General features: G+C 42.7%; 1 protein-coding gene across 2 annotated transcripts; it reads left to right on the top strand.

Annotated features, from left to right (window-relative positions):
• Positions 1-320: 320 nt before the first annotated feature.
• Positions 321-22,851, top strand: MYEF2 (myelin expression factor 2). 2 transcript variants are annotated; one of them, XM_040413996.1, is made up of 18 exons: positions 321-565; positions 5,234-5,433; positions 6,391-6,443; positions 7,197-7,204; positions 7,297-7,390; positions 9,230-9,421; positions 9,776-9,929; positions 14,479-14,528; positions 14,607-14,667; positions 14,918-15,019; positions 15,268-15,309; positions 15,406-15,474; positions 19,938-20,033; positions 20,113-20,211; positions 21,233-21,301; positions 21,897-22,093; positions 22,181-22,232; positions 22,340-22,503. In XM_040413996.1, the coding sequence occupies exons 1-18, from the start codon at positions 441-443 to the stop codon at positions 22,501-22,503; spliced, it is 1,827 nt and encodes a 608-aa protein (XP_040269930.1). In that variant the 5' UTR covers positions 321-440. The 2 variants fall into 2 exon arrangements, with proteins under 2 accessions (XP_040269930.1, XP_040269929.1); XM_040413995.1 differs by having other exon boundaries at positions 323-565; positions 15,403-15,474; positions 22,340-22,851.
• The last annotated feature ends 335 nt before the right edge of the window (positions 22,852-23,186 follow it).

Raw genomic sequence — 23,186 nt, 5'->3', positions numbered from 1 at the left:
AATAATAATGAGTTTTGTGGGGTGACAGAAACCCTTTAAACAAACTGCAGAACCCCTTTAAGGGGTTAAAACCTTGGTGCACACCGCTATCATGTTATTCATTGTGAGGAAAAGTGTGTGAATTTCTGCTTTTACACATTTCCCGTCTCCATTCTTCTCACAGCAGCAAGCTGTGTGAGGTGTAAATGGTGGAGGCCTTGAGGAAGCTCAGCTCCACCATGACAACAAAGGCTGGCAACCCCATTTCGCCTCTATTGTTCTAGCAGTGTACGCGTCGAACGTGGACAATAAAGTTGCGTGAGAGGCACCTAACGTAGGCGTGGCGTGTCTTCTCGCGAGAACTCGCATTGGCTGCGCACTTGGTGAAGAAGAGGCGTTGCGGCCTTTTGAATCTTTCTTTGCCGTCGGTCGCACTGTGAGGAAGGCCTGCGTTAGTGAAAATGGCGGAACTCGACCAGCACGACTCCCAGGACGCTCTGAACAACGGCAGCGACAACAACAGCCTGTGCGACGACCAGTGTGACGCGAGCATGGCGGAGGAGAGCACTTCCAACGGGGTGAAGAAGTAGGTGCAGACATATGTGTAGGAAATGGCCGCCTCTGGAGGGGGAGGGGTGGATGAGCGGCGCCCTGGCTGTGTCTTAGACGACCGAGGCGCGCGTGTTGGGCCGCCCCGACGTCTTGTAGCCGGTGGTTGCCCACCTTTTACCTCAGGCCCGGCTCCGTGAAGCGTTGGCCACGGCTCGGGCGCCATTTTTATAGTCAGCGACGGCACAGCAGCTTAGCCGCTCAAGCATGCCTCCCCGTGTAAGCTCGGTGCCTCGTGTGTGGTCCTCTGCCTGTACTGTGGCGGGAAGAGCCCTCCCTTTGTGTGCGGCTCCGGAGCCTGCCTGCAGCCATGGCCGACATGATATCCGGTAGTGGTGGAGGGCAGTGATCCTCGGTGGATGCCGGCTATTGTGTAATGCGAGCAGCCATTTTACGTCAGGGATGAGATGTCTGCCTGTGGGGCTCAGTCAGCGGATACGGACCAGGACTAGAAAAGATGCCTGCTTTCTTCCCGATTCTCTCCATACGTAGATATAGTACCCCCTTCCTTACCTCTCACTCAAAGGGGTTGTTTTATCTCGCTAGGTTATGCCCCCATTGGCCGGGACCAGCACCTGTATCCAGAGCGGAGCCCCGCAAGTGTTGGAGGGCGCACTAAACACGCGCAGCCGCCCTCCATTCATTTTCTATGGGACCACTGAAAATAACCAAGCCCTGGTTCGGCTATTTGTCGGCCCATAGAAGTGAATGGCAGCAGTGGCCGGTCATTCACTTCTATGGGTGACCGGACCGAGTCCTCCAGCCACCTTGGGGGCATACCCTAGTAATATTCCCCCATTGTCTCAGATGTTTAAGCTAGTACTCTCTGCACTGATGAGGGACAATCACCCCGAAACAGCTGTCTGCAGATGGGGTGCTGGCTTATTCAATATCCTAGTCATGTCTCAAGGCCTATAGAAAGGGGGTTATCTGAGCCTGGAAATGTGCAATAATGCGCAGTGTGTTCACCTCACACTGATTTTACTTACCTGGCTCCCTGCGCCGCTCCTGGTCGCCACACTGCCGCCACGGCTTCTCCCTGTGTGCGGATGGAAACATCCAGTGTCGGGTGGGAACAGTCAATGGCAGACGGTGAATGGGACGAGCCTCCTTAGAGTCAACTGCGATGCTAGGGGTGCTCATCTACGTCACCGCCTGACATTGGGTGTAGAACCTTTTCCCCCCTGTTTTCATCCGCGCACGGACACCAGGAGTGGTGCGGGGAGGCAGGTAAGTAGAATCAGTGTGAGGGGCCTGGGCTAATTGGGGGGGTGGGGGGCATTTCCTGCCTCTGACCCCTTTAAAGGGTCGACCATTGACTTATAGGATAGCTAGTGGCATTAGAGGCGGAGCTTAAGAGCTCATTTGCATCCCTTTCTTCCCAGAATTCCAGAGGAGCATTTATGGCCTGTAACTCTCCACGAGGAGATATGGTACCGCCCCAACTGCTTTCTTCTAAAGACAGCCCCACACCTGTGTAATATTACAGCCCATGGTCAGGTGTGGAGCCGCCTGAATGTCCTCATTTGTATATTGATGTAACACTGGTGTTTGCCACAGTTTGTTTCCTGTAAAGCCGTTCCCAGCATACAGATAGGGGCCCCAGGAGTTCACTTTATGGCAGTGCTGTCACAAAGGCTCAAGATGGTGACTGAAATGGTTCAGTGAAAAATATTGTTTGGCTTCTAAGGCCTCTCTCACACTTGCGTTGTCCGGATCCGTCGTGTACTCCATTTGCCGGAAGTGCCCGCCGGATCCGTAACACCGCAAGTGAACTGAAAGCATTTGACGACTGATCCGTCTTCAAAATGCGTTCAGTGTTACTATGGCACCCAGGACGCTATTAAAGTCCTGGCTGCCATAGTAGTAGTGGGGAGCGGGGGAGCAGTATACTTACCGTCCGTGCGGCTCCCGGGGCGCTCCAGAATGATGTCAGAGCGCCCCATGCGCATGGATGACGTCACTCTGAAGTGCCCCGGGAGCCGCACGGACGGTAAGTATGCTGCTCCCCACTACACTTTACCATGGCAAACAGGACTTTAGCGTCCTTGCAGCCATGGTAACCATTCAGAAAAGGCTAAATGTCGGATCCGGTAATGCGCCGAAACGACGTTTAGCTTAAGGCCGGATCCAGATTAATGCCTTTCAATGGGCATTAATTCCGGATCCGGCCTTGCGGCAAGTGTTCAGGATTTTTGACCGGAGCAAAAAGCGCAGCATGCTGCGGTATTTTCTCCGGCCAAAAAACGTTCCGTTCCGGAACTGAAGACATCCTGATGCATCCTGAACGGATTACTCTCCATTCAGAATGCATTAGGATTAAACTGATCAGGATTCTTCCGGCATAGAGCCCCGACGACGGAACTCTATGCCGGAAGACAACAACGCAGGTGTGAAAGAGCCCTAAGGCTACTGTTTTTACTGGATCCGGCAGGGTTCAGCAAAAAATGCTTCAGTTACTGATAATACAACCATCTGTTATGAACGGATCCAGTTGTATTATCTTTAACATTGCCAAGACGGATCCGTCATGAACTCCATTTAAAGTCAATGGGGGACGGATCGGTTTTTCTATTGTCAGAGTTAAATGGATCCGTCCCCATTGACTTGTATTGTGGGTCATGACAGATCCGTCTTGCTCCGCTTCCCAGGACGGAAAGCAAATTACAACATGTTGCAATTTGCTCTCCGGTCTGGTAACGCAACTAAATAGAACAGAAAGCATTTTAGAGCATTCCGTTCTGTTCAGTTTTATCCCCATTGACAATGAATGGGGACAAAACTGAACAGTTTTTTTTTTTTTCAGGTATTGAGCCCCTATGACGGATCTCAATACCGGAAAACTTTAACACTAGTGTGAAAGTAGCCTAAGGCGCTATGGGGGTCCCACCTCTTGGGACACTGCGACATAGTCCTAGATGTAAAACGGTAGCAGCGGTTACAGGGTCACATGACATGCTGAAGTCCTGTGGGTATGAAGCTGCCACAGGATGTACCAGCAGAGCACTGTCTAATCCCAGGCTAGTGATGGTGCTAGTCGTGGTTCTGTCAGTTTCGTTTAAGAGAATGGTGTAACCAGCAAACTTTTAAATCATTTAAAAAAATCTACCTGCATCCACCTGAAAGAAGCTGTGAAGTCTTGGCCTCTGGTAACAAGGACTCGGAAGACAGCAGAGGAAGTGGGGGTATTAGCTAGCTGAGAGCCTGAGGAGGCCACCTGCACACCTCACGGAATACACACAAATTCCAGTGTGGAAAACTACACAACATAGTATAGTACCAGCAATCACACAAGTTATTTTATTTATTTTTTTCCTGTCAATTATGTTAGTAGTTTTAGCTGCAGATTTCACCCTTTTCCAATTAAGGCTACATGCACACGACCGTTGTGTGGTTTGCGGAACGGCACGGGCAGCCTTTAATATAACTGCCTATTCTTGTCCACAAAGTGCAGACAAGAATAGGACAGATTATATTTTTTTTACGGAGCAACGTATGTGGACAGCACACGGAGTGCTGTTCACATCTTTTGCGGCCCCATTGAAGTGAATGGGTCCGCATCCGAGCTGCCAAAACTACGGCTCGGATACGTACCAAAACGGCTGTGTGCATGTGGCCTAAGAGTGAGATCTGTGGCAAAACGGAATCAAATCCAGACCAAATAATGCTGTTAGAAATTGCTGATTTGTAGCAATCCGCATAAATCTGCATGGAAATTTGTGAGTATCTTAGGTGCATTCATCTGCGCTTGTGTGCAGGTGGCCTAAGACTGCTTCTGAACATCACAGGAGCCTCCTGCCTTTCTGTAAGTGTGATGATTTTTTTTTTCCCCCCCTCCTTATGGCCTCATGCACACAACTGTTTTGGTCAGCATCCGAGCCGCAGTTTTTGTGGCTCGGATGCGGACCTATTAACTTCAATGGGGCCGCAAAAGATGCGGACAGCACTCCGTGTGCCGTCCGCATCTGTTGCTCCGTTCCGTGGTCCACAAAAAAAATAGCCTGTCCTATATTCTTGTCCATTTTGCAGACCAGAATAGGCAGTAAGATCAATGGCTGTCCGTGCCGTTCCGCAAATTGCACATGGACACATCTGTGTTTTCCGGACCGCAAAACACACAACTGTTGTGTGCATGAGGCCTATCTGTAATGTTAGCTCTGGAGCTGGAAACCTAGTTGGAAGTAAGGGGAAGGTGGTCACAGCAGTACAGTGCTGGCAGAAGGGAGACTTCCCCCTGCTTCTGAGTGAAATGCATCTAGCTGTACAGCTGACGGGGAATATGGCTTAAATAAATAAATTAGGAAGCCCAAACATATCCTATTTTTGCTGTTTTCGTGGACTAATAGGCCGTTTTTAATGTCCGTTTTATAGAAACCATCCGTTTAATAAATGCCTGTTAAAAAGAGGAACAGAAGTCCGGATGCGGACAGCACAACGTGCGGCTCCATTAAAATGAGTCTGCATTTTGTGGACACATGAATACTGTCATGTGAATGAGCCCTAATACTAAGGAACAGCTGACACAAGTACATGGATAGGACAGGTTGAGGATTAATTTTCAGAATGGAAATACATTTTTGTTTTGAGGGTGACTTTCGATAATAAGACTGTTAATTCCTAATGTGCTTGTTTCCCCCTAACCTAGGGAGAGCGAAGACGCCACTAAAGACGACAAGCCACTAAAGGAGAAATCTGGGGGGACCAGAAAGGCAAACAGATTCCATCCATATGGAAAGGAGAAATCGGCCTCTGACAAGAAGGGTCAGAGTCGGAACAGGGTGTTCATCAGCAACATCCCATATGACATGAAGTGGCAAGCCATCAAGGACCTGATGAGGGAGAAAGGTAAACGTTGGCACTGTAGTGAAGGAGCATTGCTAGCCATGAATACATTTTCTTAACTGTTCCCTAAGTCTTGATTCAGCAGGTAACCAGGTAACGTACTTGTTCTATATGCCATAACCACAATGCCAGCTGCTAAGTATTGGCTTTCATAATGGTGGCCATTAATGTGAGGGAACAGGCCAATAACAAAATGTTCTGATAAACGTAAAAGCAGTGATTGCTTGTTTGTCATGTAGTGACACATTGTAAGGGGCAATTCTGGTGATATTGTTTCTAATGCAAAAGACTGTCGTTGTGCAGTTCTTGTTTAGTGCCTGTTGCAGTTGTGAAATTGGCTTAATTACTACCAAATTTGGGTTGGGTGGGATTTATTTGCCGTACAAGACTTCTAGTGGAAATGGCTAAAAGCCAAAATGTAAACCTTGGTGTCACGGCAGCGTGTTCAACATTGTAATATGTGTAATTGTCGCTGGTGTCTGTTGTAAGGTGACATGACTATTTGATTGGTTTTATTCACTGTATTCCTTTGCTTGTAGCTTGCTGTGAAACACATTGATTTTGTTAATTTGGATCTTAAGACAATCTTTACCATTGAAGACATTCAGGTAGAAAGTCACCTTAAAACAGTTGTTGTGAGTTGGATGAAAAAACTGAATGCTATAACATTTACCCTAACCAGTTGCTTAGGGACTATTCACATCTGAATTTGTTCACCAACTATATCACACCAAATAACCCTACATCCAGTAATGCGGTGTAGGGTCCGGTAGATTGTATTGCTCTTCAATCCTGACAAGTAGCTAAATGACAATAGCCATTGGTATGTTGGTTCTGTGTCTGAGTGTTGGTGAATAATAGGTGATTGTTCTGTAGAGCTGTGCACAGGGCACAGTAAAGAAAGTTACTGGTGTTAAATGCTTTGTTTCTTGGTATTTTCCCTTTGTATGTCTTATGTAGTTGGTGAGGTTACATACGTGGAGCTCTTTAAGGATGCTGAAGGAAAATCAAGGGTAAGTGCCGTGGGCAACAAGCTGTTTGAGGTGTAAAGTCCCTCATCAGTTTTCACTGTACAAGTTTTTATTTGGAAAGTAAGTTTCATTTTCCTATACTGTATTGCAGTATGTCCCAAGGCTCTCAGCCTGCTACTCTCCATCCATTTTACATGAGGTTGCATTTCCATTGTATCCAAGCATTTTCTTGAACAATTCTTGTTTGCTGCTAAAAGCTCAATGCAGACGTATGTAAGGTTCTGTATACTGGTTCTTTTCTAAAATTCACTGGCACCTCTGACAGTTACTGGGATTGTACTGAATGTGTCTAGCATATATTTTTTGAAATGCCTGTTGTGGCTTGCGGGGCTGCGCAACTGTCGGTGCTGTAAACGTTTCGAGTCATTGAGCTAGACTCTTAAATTGAAATTGAATACCCTGGTTCAGGCCTCCATTTTCCGGATGAGACAAGCGAGTCATTGGGTATGGTTTAGGAGACTTAATCTGGATCCCAGGATCATTTTAAATTTTTAGAACTTCTAAAAAAAATTTGTACACTTATTAATGCTAAAAGTTGTACTTTTTCTAATATGGAATTTGATTGCTACAGTTGATTACCCATTTTAAGTAGTAATTTTTATACCCCGAATGTGCAGCAAATCTGTAGTGAAATCTGTTCTTGTTTTGACTCTGCCATGAATGTACTGCTGACATACTAATTATGTCTTTTTTATTTTTTTATTTTCTTTCTTTCTTGTGACGTTTTGGATTTAGGGTTGTGGGTAAGCATTAATTTTACTTTGTGCGAATCGTTTGTGTATTTAGTGTGTGTATTGTGTGCTTTATATATCTATAACATCTGATTCTCTTGCAGTGTGGTGGAGTTTAAAGATATGGAATTTGTAACGAAGGCTATTGATGTGATGAATAAACATGATTTAAATGGAAGACCCCTTAACATCAAAGCAGTAAGGACCTGTTTTCCAGTTTCATTCATGTGAATACATTGGCCGTTTTCAGACGAGTGTAATTGCAGTGCGTATATAGTCAGTTTTATGTTCCTGGAATCCGCTGCAGTGAATGCATCAGTTTTTTAAGTCCGCAATGTGTTTTTTGCGGATTGGTTTCCAAATACTCGCATTAGTCTGTGCAGTGCATAAATGATGAAGGAAAGAAATATGCATGTAAATCCTGAAGCAATGCTGACAATACTGATGGTATGTCATCAGGATCCTGAGCCAGAATACTGACTGATTTTCAGTACACATATTGCCTGTCTCTCCTTAAGGCCCCCTGCACACGGCCGTTTTTTCCCCCCGTTTACTGCCCGTTTTTTGCGTTCCGTATATACGGAACCATTCATTTCAATAGTTCCGCAAAAAAAAAATGGAATGTACTCCGTATGCATTCCGTTTCCGTTTTTCCGTTCTAACAGAACATGTCCTATTGCCCGCAAATCACGTTCCGTGGCTCCATTGAAGTCAATGGGTCAGCAAAAAAAAAAAAAACATACGGAAATGCATTCGTATGTTTTCCGTTCCATTTTTGCTGAACCATCTATTGAAAATTTTATGCCCGCCCAATTTTATCTATGTAATTACTGTATACTGTATATGCCATATGGAAGAACAGAAACGGAAACACACCGGATCCGTGAAAAACGGACCGCAAAACACTGAAAAGGCCATACGGTCGTATGCAATAGGCCTAAGATAGGTCATCTTTATCAGATGGATGTTTGCCTGAGACTTGGCGTTTCCTCTGACCTGCTCCTTGAGCCTAATTGGTGCAGGATATTGCAGCTTCAACCCCTTCACTTAGGGGGTTGTGCAGCCAGTAATATCCATAACCTATCCTAAGGATAGGTTATCAATATCTGGTGGATGTACAACCCAGGTGTAGCTGTTTGGAAAGGTGGTGCTGGTACTAGCACTGCTTCCTCTTCAAGATGATGACACTACGAGCCATCTTGTAAGTCTCAGCGTTGACATGTAATTACAAGTACTTGCTCCTTTCTTGAACAGGAAGTAGCGCTCACAGCCGCCTCCTCTTCAAACAGCTGAACCTGGGTGCTGGGATTTCAACATGCACTTATCAGAATAGGTTATCAATATTAGTGGCTGCCGTACATTGCACTGCCATATATATATTTTACGCACACTGAGGTATTGGTCCTTGGGGACTGTACTTCATGTATTATGTGTTTGTGCACCACTGAACTTACAGTTTATTAGTTAATAGAACTTAAAGCGGTTGTGTCACTTCAGCAAATGGCATTTATCATGTAGAGAAAGTTATTACAAGGCACTTCCTAATGTATTGTGATTGTCCATATTGCTTCCTTTGCTGTTTGGATTCATTTTTCCATCACATTATACATTTCCATGGTTTACAGACCACCCTACAATCCAGCAGCGGTGGTCGTGCTTGCTTATTATAGGGAAAAGTGGCAGCCTATGCACGCTCCCACAGTTCTGGCCAACAGAGGCCACCACTTTTTACTATAGGATGCAAGCACGACCATTGATGGTTGTCTATAATTATGGAAACAAGCAGTGTATGTGATGGAAAAATGAATCCAGTCAGCAAAGGAGGCAATATGGACAATCACCATACATTAGTAAGTGGCTTGTAATAACTTCCTGTACATGATAAATGACATTTAAAGTGAGACAACCCCTTTTAAATCTTTAGAAAGGTTGTACACCACCTAGAAAGGTAAGTTTTGTTTTTTCCATTATAAAGAAGAAACTTCTGATATTATCTGTGCCTAAACATGTAAAGAATTTCTACCTTTCTGTTTGCAGGATCCAGATGGAGAGCATGCACGCAGAGTTCTGCAGCGTGGTGGAGGCCCATTTCCTGGGGGTCATAATGCAGAAATGGGTCCTGGTATAATGAACCTCCCTCCTTCAATTGTTAACAATCCTAACATCCCGCCTGACCTAATCAGCGCATTAAGAGCAGGAAGACTTGGAACAACCGTTTTTGTTGCGAACGTATGTTACATGGCCGCTTTTCTTTATATTTAGAATAGGGTTGTATTAGGAAATAAAGCATAGCCTCTGCATTTTTTTTTCCATACTCCTTTTTATATAGTTGCATTCTTTCCTGTTGCCTTTAATGTACGTCATTTGCTCATGTTCACACTTCTTGCACTGAAGCATACTGAAGGGCTGATTTAAGATGTTACATCTGAATGTCTAGATGTACATTTCTTTATATAAAGGCCTCAGTGACTTCACGTGAGCTTCTGTAACCGAAAAACATTTTTTGCCGAAATAAGGCTGTCCAGTAACTCTGCTCGTTCAAAAGTATTTAAACAAGCCTTACAATTTTTTTTTTTTTTATAGCTTGATTTTAAAGTTGGTTGGAAGAAACTGAAGGAAGTATTCAGCATTGCTGGAAATGTCAAGAGGACAGATATAAAGGAGGACAAAGATGGCAAAAGCAGAGGAATGGGGACAGTTACCTTTGAACAATCGATAGAAGCGGTGCAAGCAATCTGTATCCTTTGTTTAATGTTATTTCAATCTTAGGTAGACTGTTGTGATGTAAAGTGTTTTCTTTTGTGAGTAGTATTTAGGGATTAGCAAATCGACTTCAGATGAAACATCCGGTCTATTTGCATAAAACTTAGTTCTACTACTGTACGGAGCAGGAGCTCTGTACAGTATTGTAATGTATTGGCTCAGATAAGCCGAAGTTATTGCGAAGTTTTGCGAGACTTTGCATAACTTCAAAAATTTATTTGTACTGTAAAAAACCATTTGCTGAGTGGTACCGTGGAACCGAACCCAAGTTCGGAAAATGGTTTTTACAGTATAAATTATGAAGTCTCGCGAGACTTTGCGGAGCAATAACTTCGCCTCATCGGAGCCTATATATATCTGATTCTTTAATATATAAAGTTTTATGCGAATCGACTTTGGATGAAGCATCCGAAGTCTATTCCCTCATCTCCTAGTATTAGAATATTTTAGAGGGATTAGCCTTATTTGAAATATTTTAGTGTCATTTATATTCCAAACATCTATAAAAGAGGATCTTTCATTACAATAGAAGTACTGGGCAGTGTAGGGCATATTGAGATGTGATACTGCTTATTTTATTTTTTTTCCCGACACACTCCACGCCCCCCATTCTCTTTTCAAGCGCAGTATGCTAATCCATACCATCGGTACACGGAGGAGATGGCAGTGTTTCTCAGGGAAGTTTTTAGCGAGTAGACTTTCGGATGTAGCATCTGAAGCGCACTTCTCTGATCCCTGGTCAGGGCCTGTGAAAGATCCTATTTATTTAGGGCGACGCACTACTAAATATTTTACAGTAATATCATACAAGGTGTTTTTTTTTGTATAAAAAAAAAACATCTATCTATTAATATTACGCACTTGTTATGGTGTCCCCTGGTGTTCTGTTAGTTACTTTCTTAGGGCATCCTAATGTTTTACAGTTTCCATAGAATATTGGAAGACTGGCACTCTCAACACATGGAGTCATAAGGTTGCAGATCACAAAATTTATTATAGGTACATAAAAAGTTAAAATTAATAAAATATGCAATTCAATACACTATTAGTAAATAAACACACTCTGGTATCAGTAGTAACAAATGAATCAAGGTGATAAGTTCATTTTGTCAATGCTACAAATCCATAAAAAGTTGGCAATAAAAAAAAAGAAGAAAGAGCCTCCCTTTTTGTTCCTGATAAAAAAGATCCAATATTGAAATATTTCAGTTATATTAAACTCTAGGTATGATATTCCTTTTCAAGCAGGCTATATATTTTAGCAGTTCAGAATATGTCTGATAAAGCCCACTCTATAGGTATACTTCGGTGGTAATCAGTCCCTTCGGTGTCTCAAGATATATATAGTGCCAGCCCACTATACGGGCATGTCTCTGTAATAGTCCGGCACTCTCAGACAATGTACCGATGACAACCCACTGTGTGGGCTTACCTTCTCCTTTCTGTCGGACAGTCGTCCAAGTGTTCTAGGAGCTGCTGGAGGCCGGCGTGTCGGCTGTTCCTTGGTCAGCGTTCCACGTGGAGTCAGAGACAAAATCGTCGCTCCGGAAGTGACGTAGCGGCACTCGAGGTTTTGTTCTTTAGTATTTTCTTCGGCCAGTTGTATAAGGCATAAGCTCCGTTCCGTCCGATCAGGGATACAGTGCACTGTTATCCCGCAGAGTATAAGGAAAATCTTCTTATAGCTGGGTCATGTATAGATCTTTATCCAGATCACTAGAAACCAAACGCGTTTCGAGGACACCTCTCCTCTTCAGTGGTAATGACCCTACTCCATATTAGATTGGTTTTTATACTCCTGGTTGGAGATTCCAAAAGTCAGACATGGAGTATTTATCAACATCATTTTTTCTTTTTTTCTTTTTTTAGATGCATTGGATATCATTTTTTCTTTTTTCATATATATCCTCACCATTTTTTCCCATCCAGTATTTCATAAATTACATTATTTTTCAATTTCTCTACTTGCGTTTTTGTTGCGTTTTTAGTGCGTTTTTGTTTGGCACATGCGTTTTTTTGGGAAAAGCTGTAGAACTTCTCAGGGTATAAAGTCCTTCAAGGATTTTGTTGCAGCAACTTTACTTAAGCTTTTATGATGATTTTTATCAACCATTTTTGTAGATCATGTTTCAATTATATCTAATTAATTCATTTGGCATCTTTCATCATATGTTATATACTAATCAACATCATAAATACATATGATTAAAAAATTAAAAAATTATTATAAAATGCGAACTGCATAATAACAATTCCCATTAAATGTGACATCCTATTCGGATTGTTCAGGATATAATGGATGTTATCAAAATATTCATCCAATATCAACAGAATATAGGGGTTGAGTCGATTTTATACTTTAAGGTTGTGGCAATAGTTCTTTTTGGGATTGTAGATCATTTTCTAGGTATACAATATTATGTAGGGAGAAGGGTACACATTTGTCGGAGACAAACATGTGTACCCTTCTCCCTACATAATATTGTATACCTAGAAAATGATCTACAATCCCAAAAAGAACTATTGCCACAACCTTAAAGTATAAAATCGACTCAACCCCTATATTCTGTTGATATTGGATGAATATTTTGATAACATCCATTATATCCTGAACAATCCGAATAGGATGTCACATTTAATGGGAATTGTTATTATGCAGTTCGCATTTTATAATAATTTTTTAATTTTTTAATCATATGTATTTATGATGTTGATTAGTATATAACATATGATGAAAGATGCCAAATGAATTAATTAGATATAATTGAAACATGATCTACAAAAATGGTTGATAAAAATCATCATAAAAGCTTAAGTAAAGTTGCTGCAACAAAATCCTTGAAGGACTTTATACCCTGAGAAGTTCTACAGCTTTTCCCAAAAAAACGCATGTGCCAAACAAAAACGCACTAAAAACGCAACAAAAACGCAAGTAGAGAAATTGAAAAATAATGTAATTTATGAAATACTGGATGGGAAAAAATGGTGAGGATATATATGAAAAAAGAAAAAATGATATCCAATGCATCTAAAAAAAGAAAAAAAGAAAAAATGATGTTGATAAATACTCCATGTCTGACTTTTGGAATCTCCAACCAGGAGTATAAAAACCAATCTAATATGGAGTAGGGTCATTACCACTGAAGAGGAGAGGTGTCCTCGAAACGCGTTTGGTTTCTAGTGATCTGGATAAAGATCTATACATGACCCAGCTATAAGAAGATTTTCCTTATACTCTGCGGGATAACAGTGCACTGTATCCCTGATCGGACGGAACGGAGCTTATGCCTTATACAACTGGCCGAAGAAAATACTAAAGAACAAAACCTCGAGTGCCGCTACGTCACTTCCGGAGCGACGATTTTGTCTCTGACTCCACGTGGAACGCTGACCAAGGAACAGCCGACACGCCGGCCTCCAGCAGCTCCTAGAACACTTGGACGACTGTCCGACAGAAAGGAGAAGGTAAGCCCACACAGTGGGTTGTCATCGGTACATTGTCTGAGAGTGCCGGACTATTACAGAGACATGCCCGTATAGTGGGCTGGCACTATATATATCTTGAGACACCGAAGGGACTGATTACCACCGAAGTATACCTATAGAGTGGGCTTTATCAGACATATTCTGAACTGCTAAAATATATAGCCTGCTTGAAAAGGAATATCATACCTAGAGTTTAATATAACTGAAATATTTCAATATTGGATCTTTTTTATCAGGAACAAAAAGGGAGGCTCTTTCTTCTTTTTTTTTATTGCCAACTTTTTATGGATTTGTAGCATTGACAAAATGAACTTATCACCTTGATTCATTTGTTACTACTGATACCAGAGTGTGTTTATTTACTAATAGTGTATTGAATTGCATATTTTATTAATTTTAACTTTTTATGTACCTATAATAAATTTTGTGATCTGCCACCTTATGACTCCATGTGTTGAGAGTGCCAGTCTTCCAATATTCTATGTATTTTCAGCCGTGAAGGGTGTTTCACTTTTAGACTAGAGCACCTCATAGTGGATGCGAGTGGGTGAGCTATTTCCTATATTTCTTTTACAGTTTCCAGTTTGGGTGAGAAGCTGCTTCTAGTGCACAGTTCTTGGCTTACCTGCACAATAGCAAGACTGGTCTGACTGTAGTGGATGTAGTAAGAGGGAGTCAAGACTATCAATGGATGCCATAGGTGCATTATTTTTCAATTCCTAATAAAAGCATGTTTTGCCAGATACTTTTATGTGCGGAACAGCGGGGCTTAAGCACCCCAGCCTTCTTGCAGCTCATCGAGCACAGCTGTACATTGTAGAGCAGCTGTACTTGGTATTGCAGCTCAGCCTTATTCACTTCTATGGGGCTGAGCTGCGCCTAGGCCAAGTGACTAACATGTCACTGGCCTAGGGAAAGCTGATTAGCGGGGTAAGTATATGTTGCCTGTTATATGAAGCTCCTGAATGTGTATTGTAACTGGACTAATGAACCACAAATAACTGCAGTGTAGCTGTTCCTTAACTGGTTTCTCACAGCTATGTTCAATGGACAGTTTTTGTTTGACCGGCCTATGCATGTAAAAATGGTACGTATGTCTCTAACTTAAGATTTTTCTGCTTTAAAATCTAGTCTGTTATGTTCAAATTTTTATTTTTATTCTTAGGATGATAAATCTCTTCCTCCAGATGACTTCCATGCCATAGAAAAGGCACCTCAGCTACCTCGTAAGTGGAATTTTTCAAAACTTATTAAAGCCAAGGACCCAAAAAAGAAACTTGCAGTAGAAAATAAATTGCTTGCATCCTGCAGTTCATATTTCCCATAAAACTGCAAGTGGCCTTTTTTCAGCAAGGAACGCGAGAAACTGCAGGTGCAAGAAGCATCTCTAAAAGTGCAGAAACACCACTAAAAACCCGTGAACCCAACCTTCCCTATTGTTAACATTCTTGACTATTTTATTTTTTCCCCTTCTAGGTGGTCTAGGAGGTATAGGTATGGGACTTGGGCCTGGTGGGCAGCCAATTAGTGCAACACAGATCGGAATGGGTGGAGGAATGGGCAGCATGGGTCCATCAGGCAAGTACTGTTCACCTTAAATATGCTTAAAGCCAGGTTCTCAACTGCGGTATAATTTGCCAAACTAAACCTTTGGATCTGGCATCTGGTGGACCTTAGTGGTTGGTCAGCAGTTATTCTGCTGGTCAAAATGCCAGTGCAGAAATCTCCGAAGAAGGCAACAACACAACCTCTGTCACACATGTGAACCTTGCTTAAGATTTGTACAAATGAGTTAAAAAAATATAAATTTTGGGTTTCCTTTTTAGGTATGGACGGGCCAGGCTTTGGTGGCATGAGTAGAATGGGAGGTGAGTTAACAGCTGGGTACTTATAATTATTTATCGTTTTCAAACAAAATATATATTTAAGTTTTTGTTTTTTTTCTCTCTCCCTACTTCCAGCAGCTAGTGGATTTGGTGGCATGGATGGAATGAGTAACATGTCAGGATTTAGTGGAGTAAGCCGAATGGCAGGTATGTAGTCTATGCTTTTATTTTTTTATTTTTATTGCAGTTTATTATAACGCAGAGTTGCACAACCTATGTCTTATAATGCCATTCTGTGAGGCCCCTAACCATCTAGACCCCTGTGTCATCAGGCAAAAGGGGGTTCCTGACCCCTGTTTTGTGCTCTAGAAATGGGTTTGAGTTGGTGGTGGCCATCCATGCATGCTTCTCTCTCCATTAGAGGGCCCACATGCATGTACGGGTTCCTACTCTCTGGAGTGCTGGCAGTGGAACATGTTCTGATAAGCCATAGATGTCAGATGGTAATACACTTAGTTTTATTGCAGCTCCAGTATGAAAAGGTGACCCTCAGCCCAGAAAAGTTTGTGCACCTCTGTCATAATGTAATACGCTTCACTTTTGGTGCCTGGACAATTTTCACACTTAACCCAACTAATGAACTTAAATTATAGAATAAGAATAAATATCCTCCAGTTTTCCAACCCGTATATTTTCCGAAGAGATCACTTAAAATTATTGTAAGAGGGGCACAAAGCAGATTACATTCATGACTGCCTTTGACCAATATAGTATCAAAATGTAAAGTTTTTGTTAAAGAAAAAAAAGCATGGTTTGTGTCACTCGGTCACAGAGCCTGATACGCACATGCTTGATAGAATTAAAGTTTCAGGATGAGATTAATATCGCTTAAAGGGGTTGTCTCATTTTAGCAACTGGCATTTATCATGTAGCGAAAGTTAATACAAGGCACTTACTAATGTATTGTGATTGTCCATATTGCTTCCTTTGCTGCCTGGATTCACTTTTCCATCATATTATACACTGCTTGTTTCCATGGTTATGACCACCCTGCAATCCATCAGTGGTGGTTGTGCTTGCACACTAGGAAAAAGCCCCGGCCCCTCTGCTGGTCAGGATTGTAGGAGTACACATAAGCTAGTGTTTTTTTTTTTTCTATAGTGTGCAAGCACGACCACCACTGATGGATTGCAGGGTGGTCGTAACCATGGAAACAAGCAGTGTATAATGTGCTGGTAAAATTAATCCAGACAGCAAAGGAAGCAATATGGATAATAACAGTACAGTAAGTGCCTTGTATTAACTGTCTCCATAATAAATGCCACTTACTGAAGCGAGACAACCCCTTTAATGGCTGTAAATCTGAAAACGGAGACCAAAAATCTCCGTATCCAGATGCCAGAGAACATTTAAGTTATGAAGTTTACTAATGCTCTCCATAGGAGCAGTGCATTTGGAAAGTGTTCAGATCCTATTGTTTCTTAGCATTTTATGTAGCAGCCTTGTTCGAAAATAAAAATCTGTTTCTCCATTCTACACTCAATCCCCCATAATGAGTGCAAAATGAAAGTAATCTTTGCCTTAAATATTCAGACCCTTTACTTAGTACTTGGTTGAAGCACTTTTGGTAGTGATTACAGCCTCCATTCTTCTTGGGTATGAATATTTGATTTTTAGTACAAGGTCACAACTAGGGTTGTTGCGGGTATCGAAATTTCGATACCCAATCGATACTTTTGTCCCGGTATCGATACGATACCGGGATTTCCGTTTTTTCGATACTGGGCTGCGCTTCTGCGCAGTCTAGTATCTCTGAACATGAGCGCGCTGCTATCGGCGCGCTCATGTTCTCTCTCAGCAGCACGGGGAGAAGGAAGCTGTCCTCCCTCCCCCTGTGCTGCTGCCGCTGCCACCAATGAGAAGAGAGGGGCGGAGGAGGGGCGGCAATGAGAAGAGAGGGGCGGAGGAGGGGCGGCAATGAGAAGAGAGGGGCGGAGGAGGGGCGGCAATGAGAAGAGAGGGGGTGGAGGAGGGGCGGCAATGAGAAGAGAGGGGCGGAGGAGGGGCGGGCGCAGTGCGCCACCAATGATAGGATTACTATCGGAGCGATGGGAGGAGACATCAGCTTCACTAGTGGGCGTTCCTTTTCCCTGCGCTGCGATTGGACAGCGCTACAGCCAGGGAGAAGGAACGCCCACTAGTGAAGCTGATGTCTCCTCCCATCGCTCCGATAGTAATCAGCAGCATGTGGAGCAGGAGAGGAGACAGTAATGGGGCACTGCGGGCGAACGGAGCGGCGCCCAGGACTAAATGGTGAGTGCTGAGACATCGCTGGGCGCCGCTCTGTGTGGCCTAATAGTGAAAGTCTGGACTCATATACAGTAGTCAGTCTTTAACACATACAGGAGGCGGGTGCCGGCAGCAGAATCGCATTGCCGGCACCCTGCCCCTGACAGGGAGCTGCGATCAGCGGCAGTTAACTGCCGCTGATCTGCTAGTACCCGCCTCCTGTATAAAGGGGTAAAATCATTGGTGGTGCAGTGTGCCCCCCCCCCTCAATCCCCCCATCCCATTAAAATCATTGGTGGCACAGTGCGCCGGCCCCTCTCAACCCTCCAGTATTAAAATCATTGGTGGCAGTGGCCACGGGGACCTCTCCACTCCCCCTCATTGGTGGTGCAGTGGCAGCTTCTGATCGGAGCCCCAGCTGTGTAAGCCTGGGGCTCCGATCGGTTACCATGGCAGCCAGGACGCTACAGAAGCCCTGGTTGCCATGGTAACATCCCTGATGCTGTGTGCACAAAGCACAGAGCAGCAGGGACAGTGTGGAGTCCTATTCACCCTGATAGAGATCTATCAGGGTGAATAGGAAAAGGGATGAAAGATCCCAGGTTCTAGCCCCTAAGGGGGGAAATAGTTATTAAATAAAAAGTGAAAAAAAAACAAACACTAAAATATGAAGTATAAATCACCCCCCTTTTCCCAATTTCACATATAAAATATATAAATAAACATATTACATCGCCACGTCAGAAAAGTACAAACTATTAAAATATAAAAAAAAAATCTAGGTGGTGAATGCCGGAACAGAAAAAATAAAATAAAAACTGCGCGATTCGCCATTTTTAAAAATGAGGAATGCACGTGGCTTTTTTTGTTTATTTTTTTCGCGTGGTATCGAAGGGTATCGAGTATCGCAATACTTTTTCATGGTATCGAAACCGAATCAAAAATTTGGTATCGCAACAACTCTAGTCACAACATAACGCTGTGAAAGGGCTTGAAGACTGTCCAAATGTATAATGCAAGGCTTTATTAGATGTGCAAACATCTTATCAACCCTTTAGGGGTCAATAAAGGCTTTACAGTGGATGAGATCACTGTTAATGGGCATTTGAAAGTTAGGTTTACCTAGGTGTGTTCCCCCCCCCCCCCCTCCCCGATGACCTATCCTCTGGACCCCCACCAATCAGCTGTTTGCGAAGGCAGCGGCCTTCTCTTCGCTTTTCCTAGGCTGAGTGACCAGATCATGTTTAACATCTAGGAGCAGCTCAGCCCCATTCAAGTAAATGGGGCTGAGCTTCAATTCCAAGCACAGACGCTATGCAATGTATGGTGCTGTGCTTGGTATACTTCGAGAAGGCAACGGTACTCACAAGAGCACCACTACTTTCTCAAACAGCTGATTGATGGGTGTCCCAGGTGTTGGACCCCCACTGATCCGATACTGATGACCTATCCAGAGGATAGGTAATCTGTAAAAAAAAAAAACTTTTAAGATTCAGGGATGTGATACCAATCTAAGCTCTCAAGTCCTTAAACTCTAGTCATGACAAGTATGTAGGTTTGGGTATATTGCATATGTCTGTCGGTGAAAGGGTTTGAACATTTTAAGTTCTAAATTATGTAATTTTAATAAACTCCCAACAAAAGCTGAAAACTCGCCTTTTAGTCAAGCTGAGCTCTACATATTTCAAACATGTTAAAGGGGTTTTCATTTATTTTCCTCAAATCAGTCCTGATTCTCCTAATTTTTATTTATTTTTTTACCTGTGCTCCCTTTGGTCTTAAGATTGTGGTGCAGTCACATGACCCCATCTGTAAAACTGTTTTTGCTTCTGGTGAAGTCATGTCCACTGGCTTGCTTCTACGTTTTCATGTTTCTTCCTGGTCCTGACTGCATCCATGTGTGTAGGAGTAGGTGCATCATCGGATGTGTATTCTCCAGTGCAAGAGATTTGATGATGCCTCCTGTTCATGTGAAATAGATGGGGGATGATGCTGCCAAGACCAGGAAGAAACATGAAAACACAAGCAAGTCGGTGATAGCAACATCCTTTGAAGAATTGCATAGGGCTGCAGACTGGCATTGCCATTGAGAAAATAGACAACCCTTTTAAAACTCACTGGGGAGATCCACTGCCATGACCCCTTTCCTCCAAATCATTACAAGTTTAGGGCATTGTTCTCTGTGGTAAAAGCTGAATATTCATTTTTCCCTGCTGATTTTTTTTTAACTTTTTGAAGCACTAAGATAAATACGATAAATTGCAAAAATGAAGTATGACTGTTATGGTGATGGTCTTGAAATGTGTATGCGTTAATATTTTAGTCACTGAACAGTATTGTAGTAGGTGAACTTTACATTACCTTACATTGTTTTTATATAGGAATGGGTGGTGTTGATGACTTCAGGGGCAGTTTAGGATCTGGCATGAGTGGAAGCATGTCAAACAGCATGGCAGGCATGGCAAGTGGCATGGGAGGTAAGGAGCCCAAATATGAAGATGGCTACTTGGATGTATGCACAAACAGCTTTATGTAAAGCACATTGTTTCAATTTAGACATGTACAGAGGAGGTATGGGAAGCAGCATGGACAGAGAATTCAGTCGAAGCGAAATTGGCTTAAGCCGTGGCTTTGGAGATTCATTTGGAGGAATGAGTAAGTTGATGAGTGGAAAAATCCATGTCCACCCTCTTGTAGTATTTGCTATTCAGTCATAAATGGTGCACCATAACGGAAAAGTGACTACCTCGATTTTCCATCTGTAGTCTCAATTTTTTTTTTTAACCCAGTAAATCTCTTGCTTGCATCTACCAAAGAATTTATTTTTAAAAGAGGAAAATAATTCTGTGGACGATGGCGATCTTTAGGAAAATACTAGTCTGACTATCTAGCATGGTTGGCCTCCTGGCTGTGGCACTTTAGTCACTGACCTTGGCAAACCTGAACGTAATTTACAAATGTTGACAGTTCTTCTCCTTTTAACCCCTTTAGGACAACTGCCGTACATGTATGGCAGATGTCTGCCATTTTAAGATGGTGACTGCTGTGGATCAGAGCAGGCACTATAGCAGCCGGGCATCTCCTTTGTGAAACGGAATCGGCGACATCGCGGTTTGCAAACCTCTTACCCTACTATTGCCATGGTCAATTGTGACCATGGCATCTGAGACAGATTTCCCCAGAAGTATTATGTTTCCAGGGCTTGAACAGCTCTTGCGTGACAATAAGGTGTACGGTTTGCTCCATGTGGTAGCCTTGGTCCCTCTGAACGATTCAAGGCTACCTCAGCAATAGTTCCTATGGAGCACTGTCTTGGGCAGGTACCATAGGAACATCCTGAATGTCTCATAGGCCGCAATGGTAGTTCATTGCAATCTATGGAAAAGAGATCAACGTGTTCAAGTCAGGCATAAAACGGAAAATCACTTCATCCTTAAAGGGGTTGTCCAAGTTCAGAGCTGAACCTGGACATATCCCCTTCTGCCCCTCTGAAATGAGCATCGGAGCATTTCATGTAAGAAAGGGGTGGTGGGGGCATGTCTGGGTTCAGCTCTGAACCTTGGCAACCCCTTTAAGGGGTTAACTACATAGTGTCCTAGCCTTTCTAGTCTTGTATGTACATCCTTCTATTTCATCCTGCTTTATTGGTAATTTTACATTGTGCTTTTCTCAATAGGTAGTGCCATGGTTGGAGGCTTTGGTGGGATGGGCTCTTCCTCACTCGGTCCTCTAGGATCCGGCATGAGTAAGTTGGCTTTTCTTTTCCCCTTTCACGGGCTTTCTTCCATTAACTTCCACTGAATCTATCCAGAATTGTTTCTTAATAAATTGGTCACTGATGAATAGATTCTGGGTATCGGGCCATGTACTGCCCTCCATTGAGTTGTTGACTAGTCAAATTTCACCAGCAGGCACATGACCACAAATTGTACTAAGGGTAGTTTCCCATCTTAGGCATCTAACTCTGGTAGTCTGTCCTTGCAGAGGAACAGACTACTTGGAGCTACCTTATCTGACATAGCTGGACACCACTGCACACTGTCGGATCCCATAGTCACTGGATATGGTACCCTAAGATACGGTAACTCCATTAGTCCTCTGCTGGGACAGAGTACCAGATAAGTGCCGCAGATATGAACCTACCCTGAGCTAGCTGCATGGAATCTGGTCAGTGCCCTTGGACCTTGGACACAAGCCTGCCCTTTAAAGTAAAAGTTGCTGAAAATGGACACTAACTAGTAAAATATATCATAACTGTAATTGAATGAGAAGCGTATTACAAATGTATATTGATTAAAAATAAAACTGTACAGTTTAAGTAACAATTTTGCTTTTTTTAGGTTCCGGAATGAATGCTGTGAATAGCATGAGCATGGGGCTTGGCATGGACAGAATGAGCTCCAGTTTTGATCGTATTGGAGGTGGCCTAGATAGACCCATGGACATGGAACGGGGATTTGGAGGGTTTGGCTCCACTCCACTGGGCGGTGGCTTAAGAGAGCGGGGAAACAAAGGATGTCAGATATTCGTTAGAAATGTGAGGAGTTGCCAGCGGTTTGTTAAAAAAAATTATTAAATATGGGTTATGCTCAGGTTCTAACTTTTTTCTATTTCTCCACTTTAGCTTCCATTTGACTTAACTTGGCAAAAGCTGAAGGAGAAGTTCAGTCAGTGTGGTAAGTTTTTGTTTTTAAGACTTGCTTTACTGTAAGTAGTGCAAGGATTTTTGCCTAAAATGTATATATATTTTTTTAATTTTATAATTCTAAACTGTTTCCTGTAGGTCGGGTTATGTTTGCAGAGATAAAAATGGAGAACGGTAAATCTAAAGGCTGTGGAACTGTAAGATACGACTCCCCAGAAACTGCAGAGAAGTCATGCAGACTGATGAATGGAATAAAAATCAATGGTAGAGAAATTGATGTCCGCATGGATCGCAATGCATAATTCCTTATTTTGGCCAGTGGCATTCCCACATTTGTTCAGTCCTTTTGGTAAATACATTTTAGTAAATGTTGTTAGAGCAGGGAAGGCTTGCTTTTAGATGCAAACCTCTGCTTGTGTGGTGTTTAATGTATTTTTGTTATATATTTTGATTTTTAAACACCATGTCTCTGGTCATTCAATTTATATGAATGGACATAATGTTTTTAATAAAGCCAATTTCTCACAGCTAGTTTAAGTCTACATTGTGGGGTTCTCATGTGTACCTTGTTTGATCTCTTCAGCACAGTCCAAATGCCCCATATTGACAAAATAAAATTTTGTTTCAGTTGAGTGAAACTGGTAAATTTTAGTCTGTCTAGTTTTTTTCATTTTTTTTCTCGTTTAAGACAACAGCTTAACTTGGTGACTAGAGAAAAGTTAAAGGGGAAACTAAACTTTTGAAGAAAAATTAAGGGGGTAGAAGTTCAGAGCTTTCTGCCCTTTTTGACTCATCAGCGTTGCTTGGCTTTTTGAATGTGTGGAGTAAAGGGGTATTCTGGTTATCCCCTATCCACAGGATGGCAGTAACTATCAGATCAGTTGAGGTCCTACTGCTGGGACCCCCACCAATTGTGAGAACAAGATCCCCCTGAAATGGTCAGAGAAGCTCGCCCCCTCTATCCTTTTTTTTTTATGGGAGCGCC

This window comes from Bufo bufo, chromosome 1 (genome assembly GCF_905171765.1).
Source record: "Bufo bufo chromosome 1, aBufBuf1.1, whole genome shotgun sequence".
NCBI lineage: Eukaryota > Metazoa > Chordata > Amphibia > Anura > Bufonidae > Bufo > Bufo bufo.
Note: the sequence above shows the minus strand (reverse complement) of the source record. Positions and strands in the feature narration are given on the sequence as shown.

Bases quoted from the DNA above. Each gene is read 5' to 3' on its own strand.
- MYEF2 (XM_040413995.1), top strand. From the start codon at position 441: ATGGCGGAACTCGACCAGCACGACTCCCAGGACGCTCTGAACAACGGC. The intron at 5,434-6,390 runs GTAAACGTTGGC...TGTCTTATGTAG, and splicing joins GGACCTGATGAGGGAGAAAG to TTGGTGAGGTTACATACGTG. The intron at 9,930-14,478 runs GTATCCTTTGTT...GGTTTCTCACAG, and splicing joins AGAAGCGGTGCAAGCAATCT to CTATGTTCAATGGACAGTTT.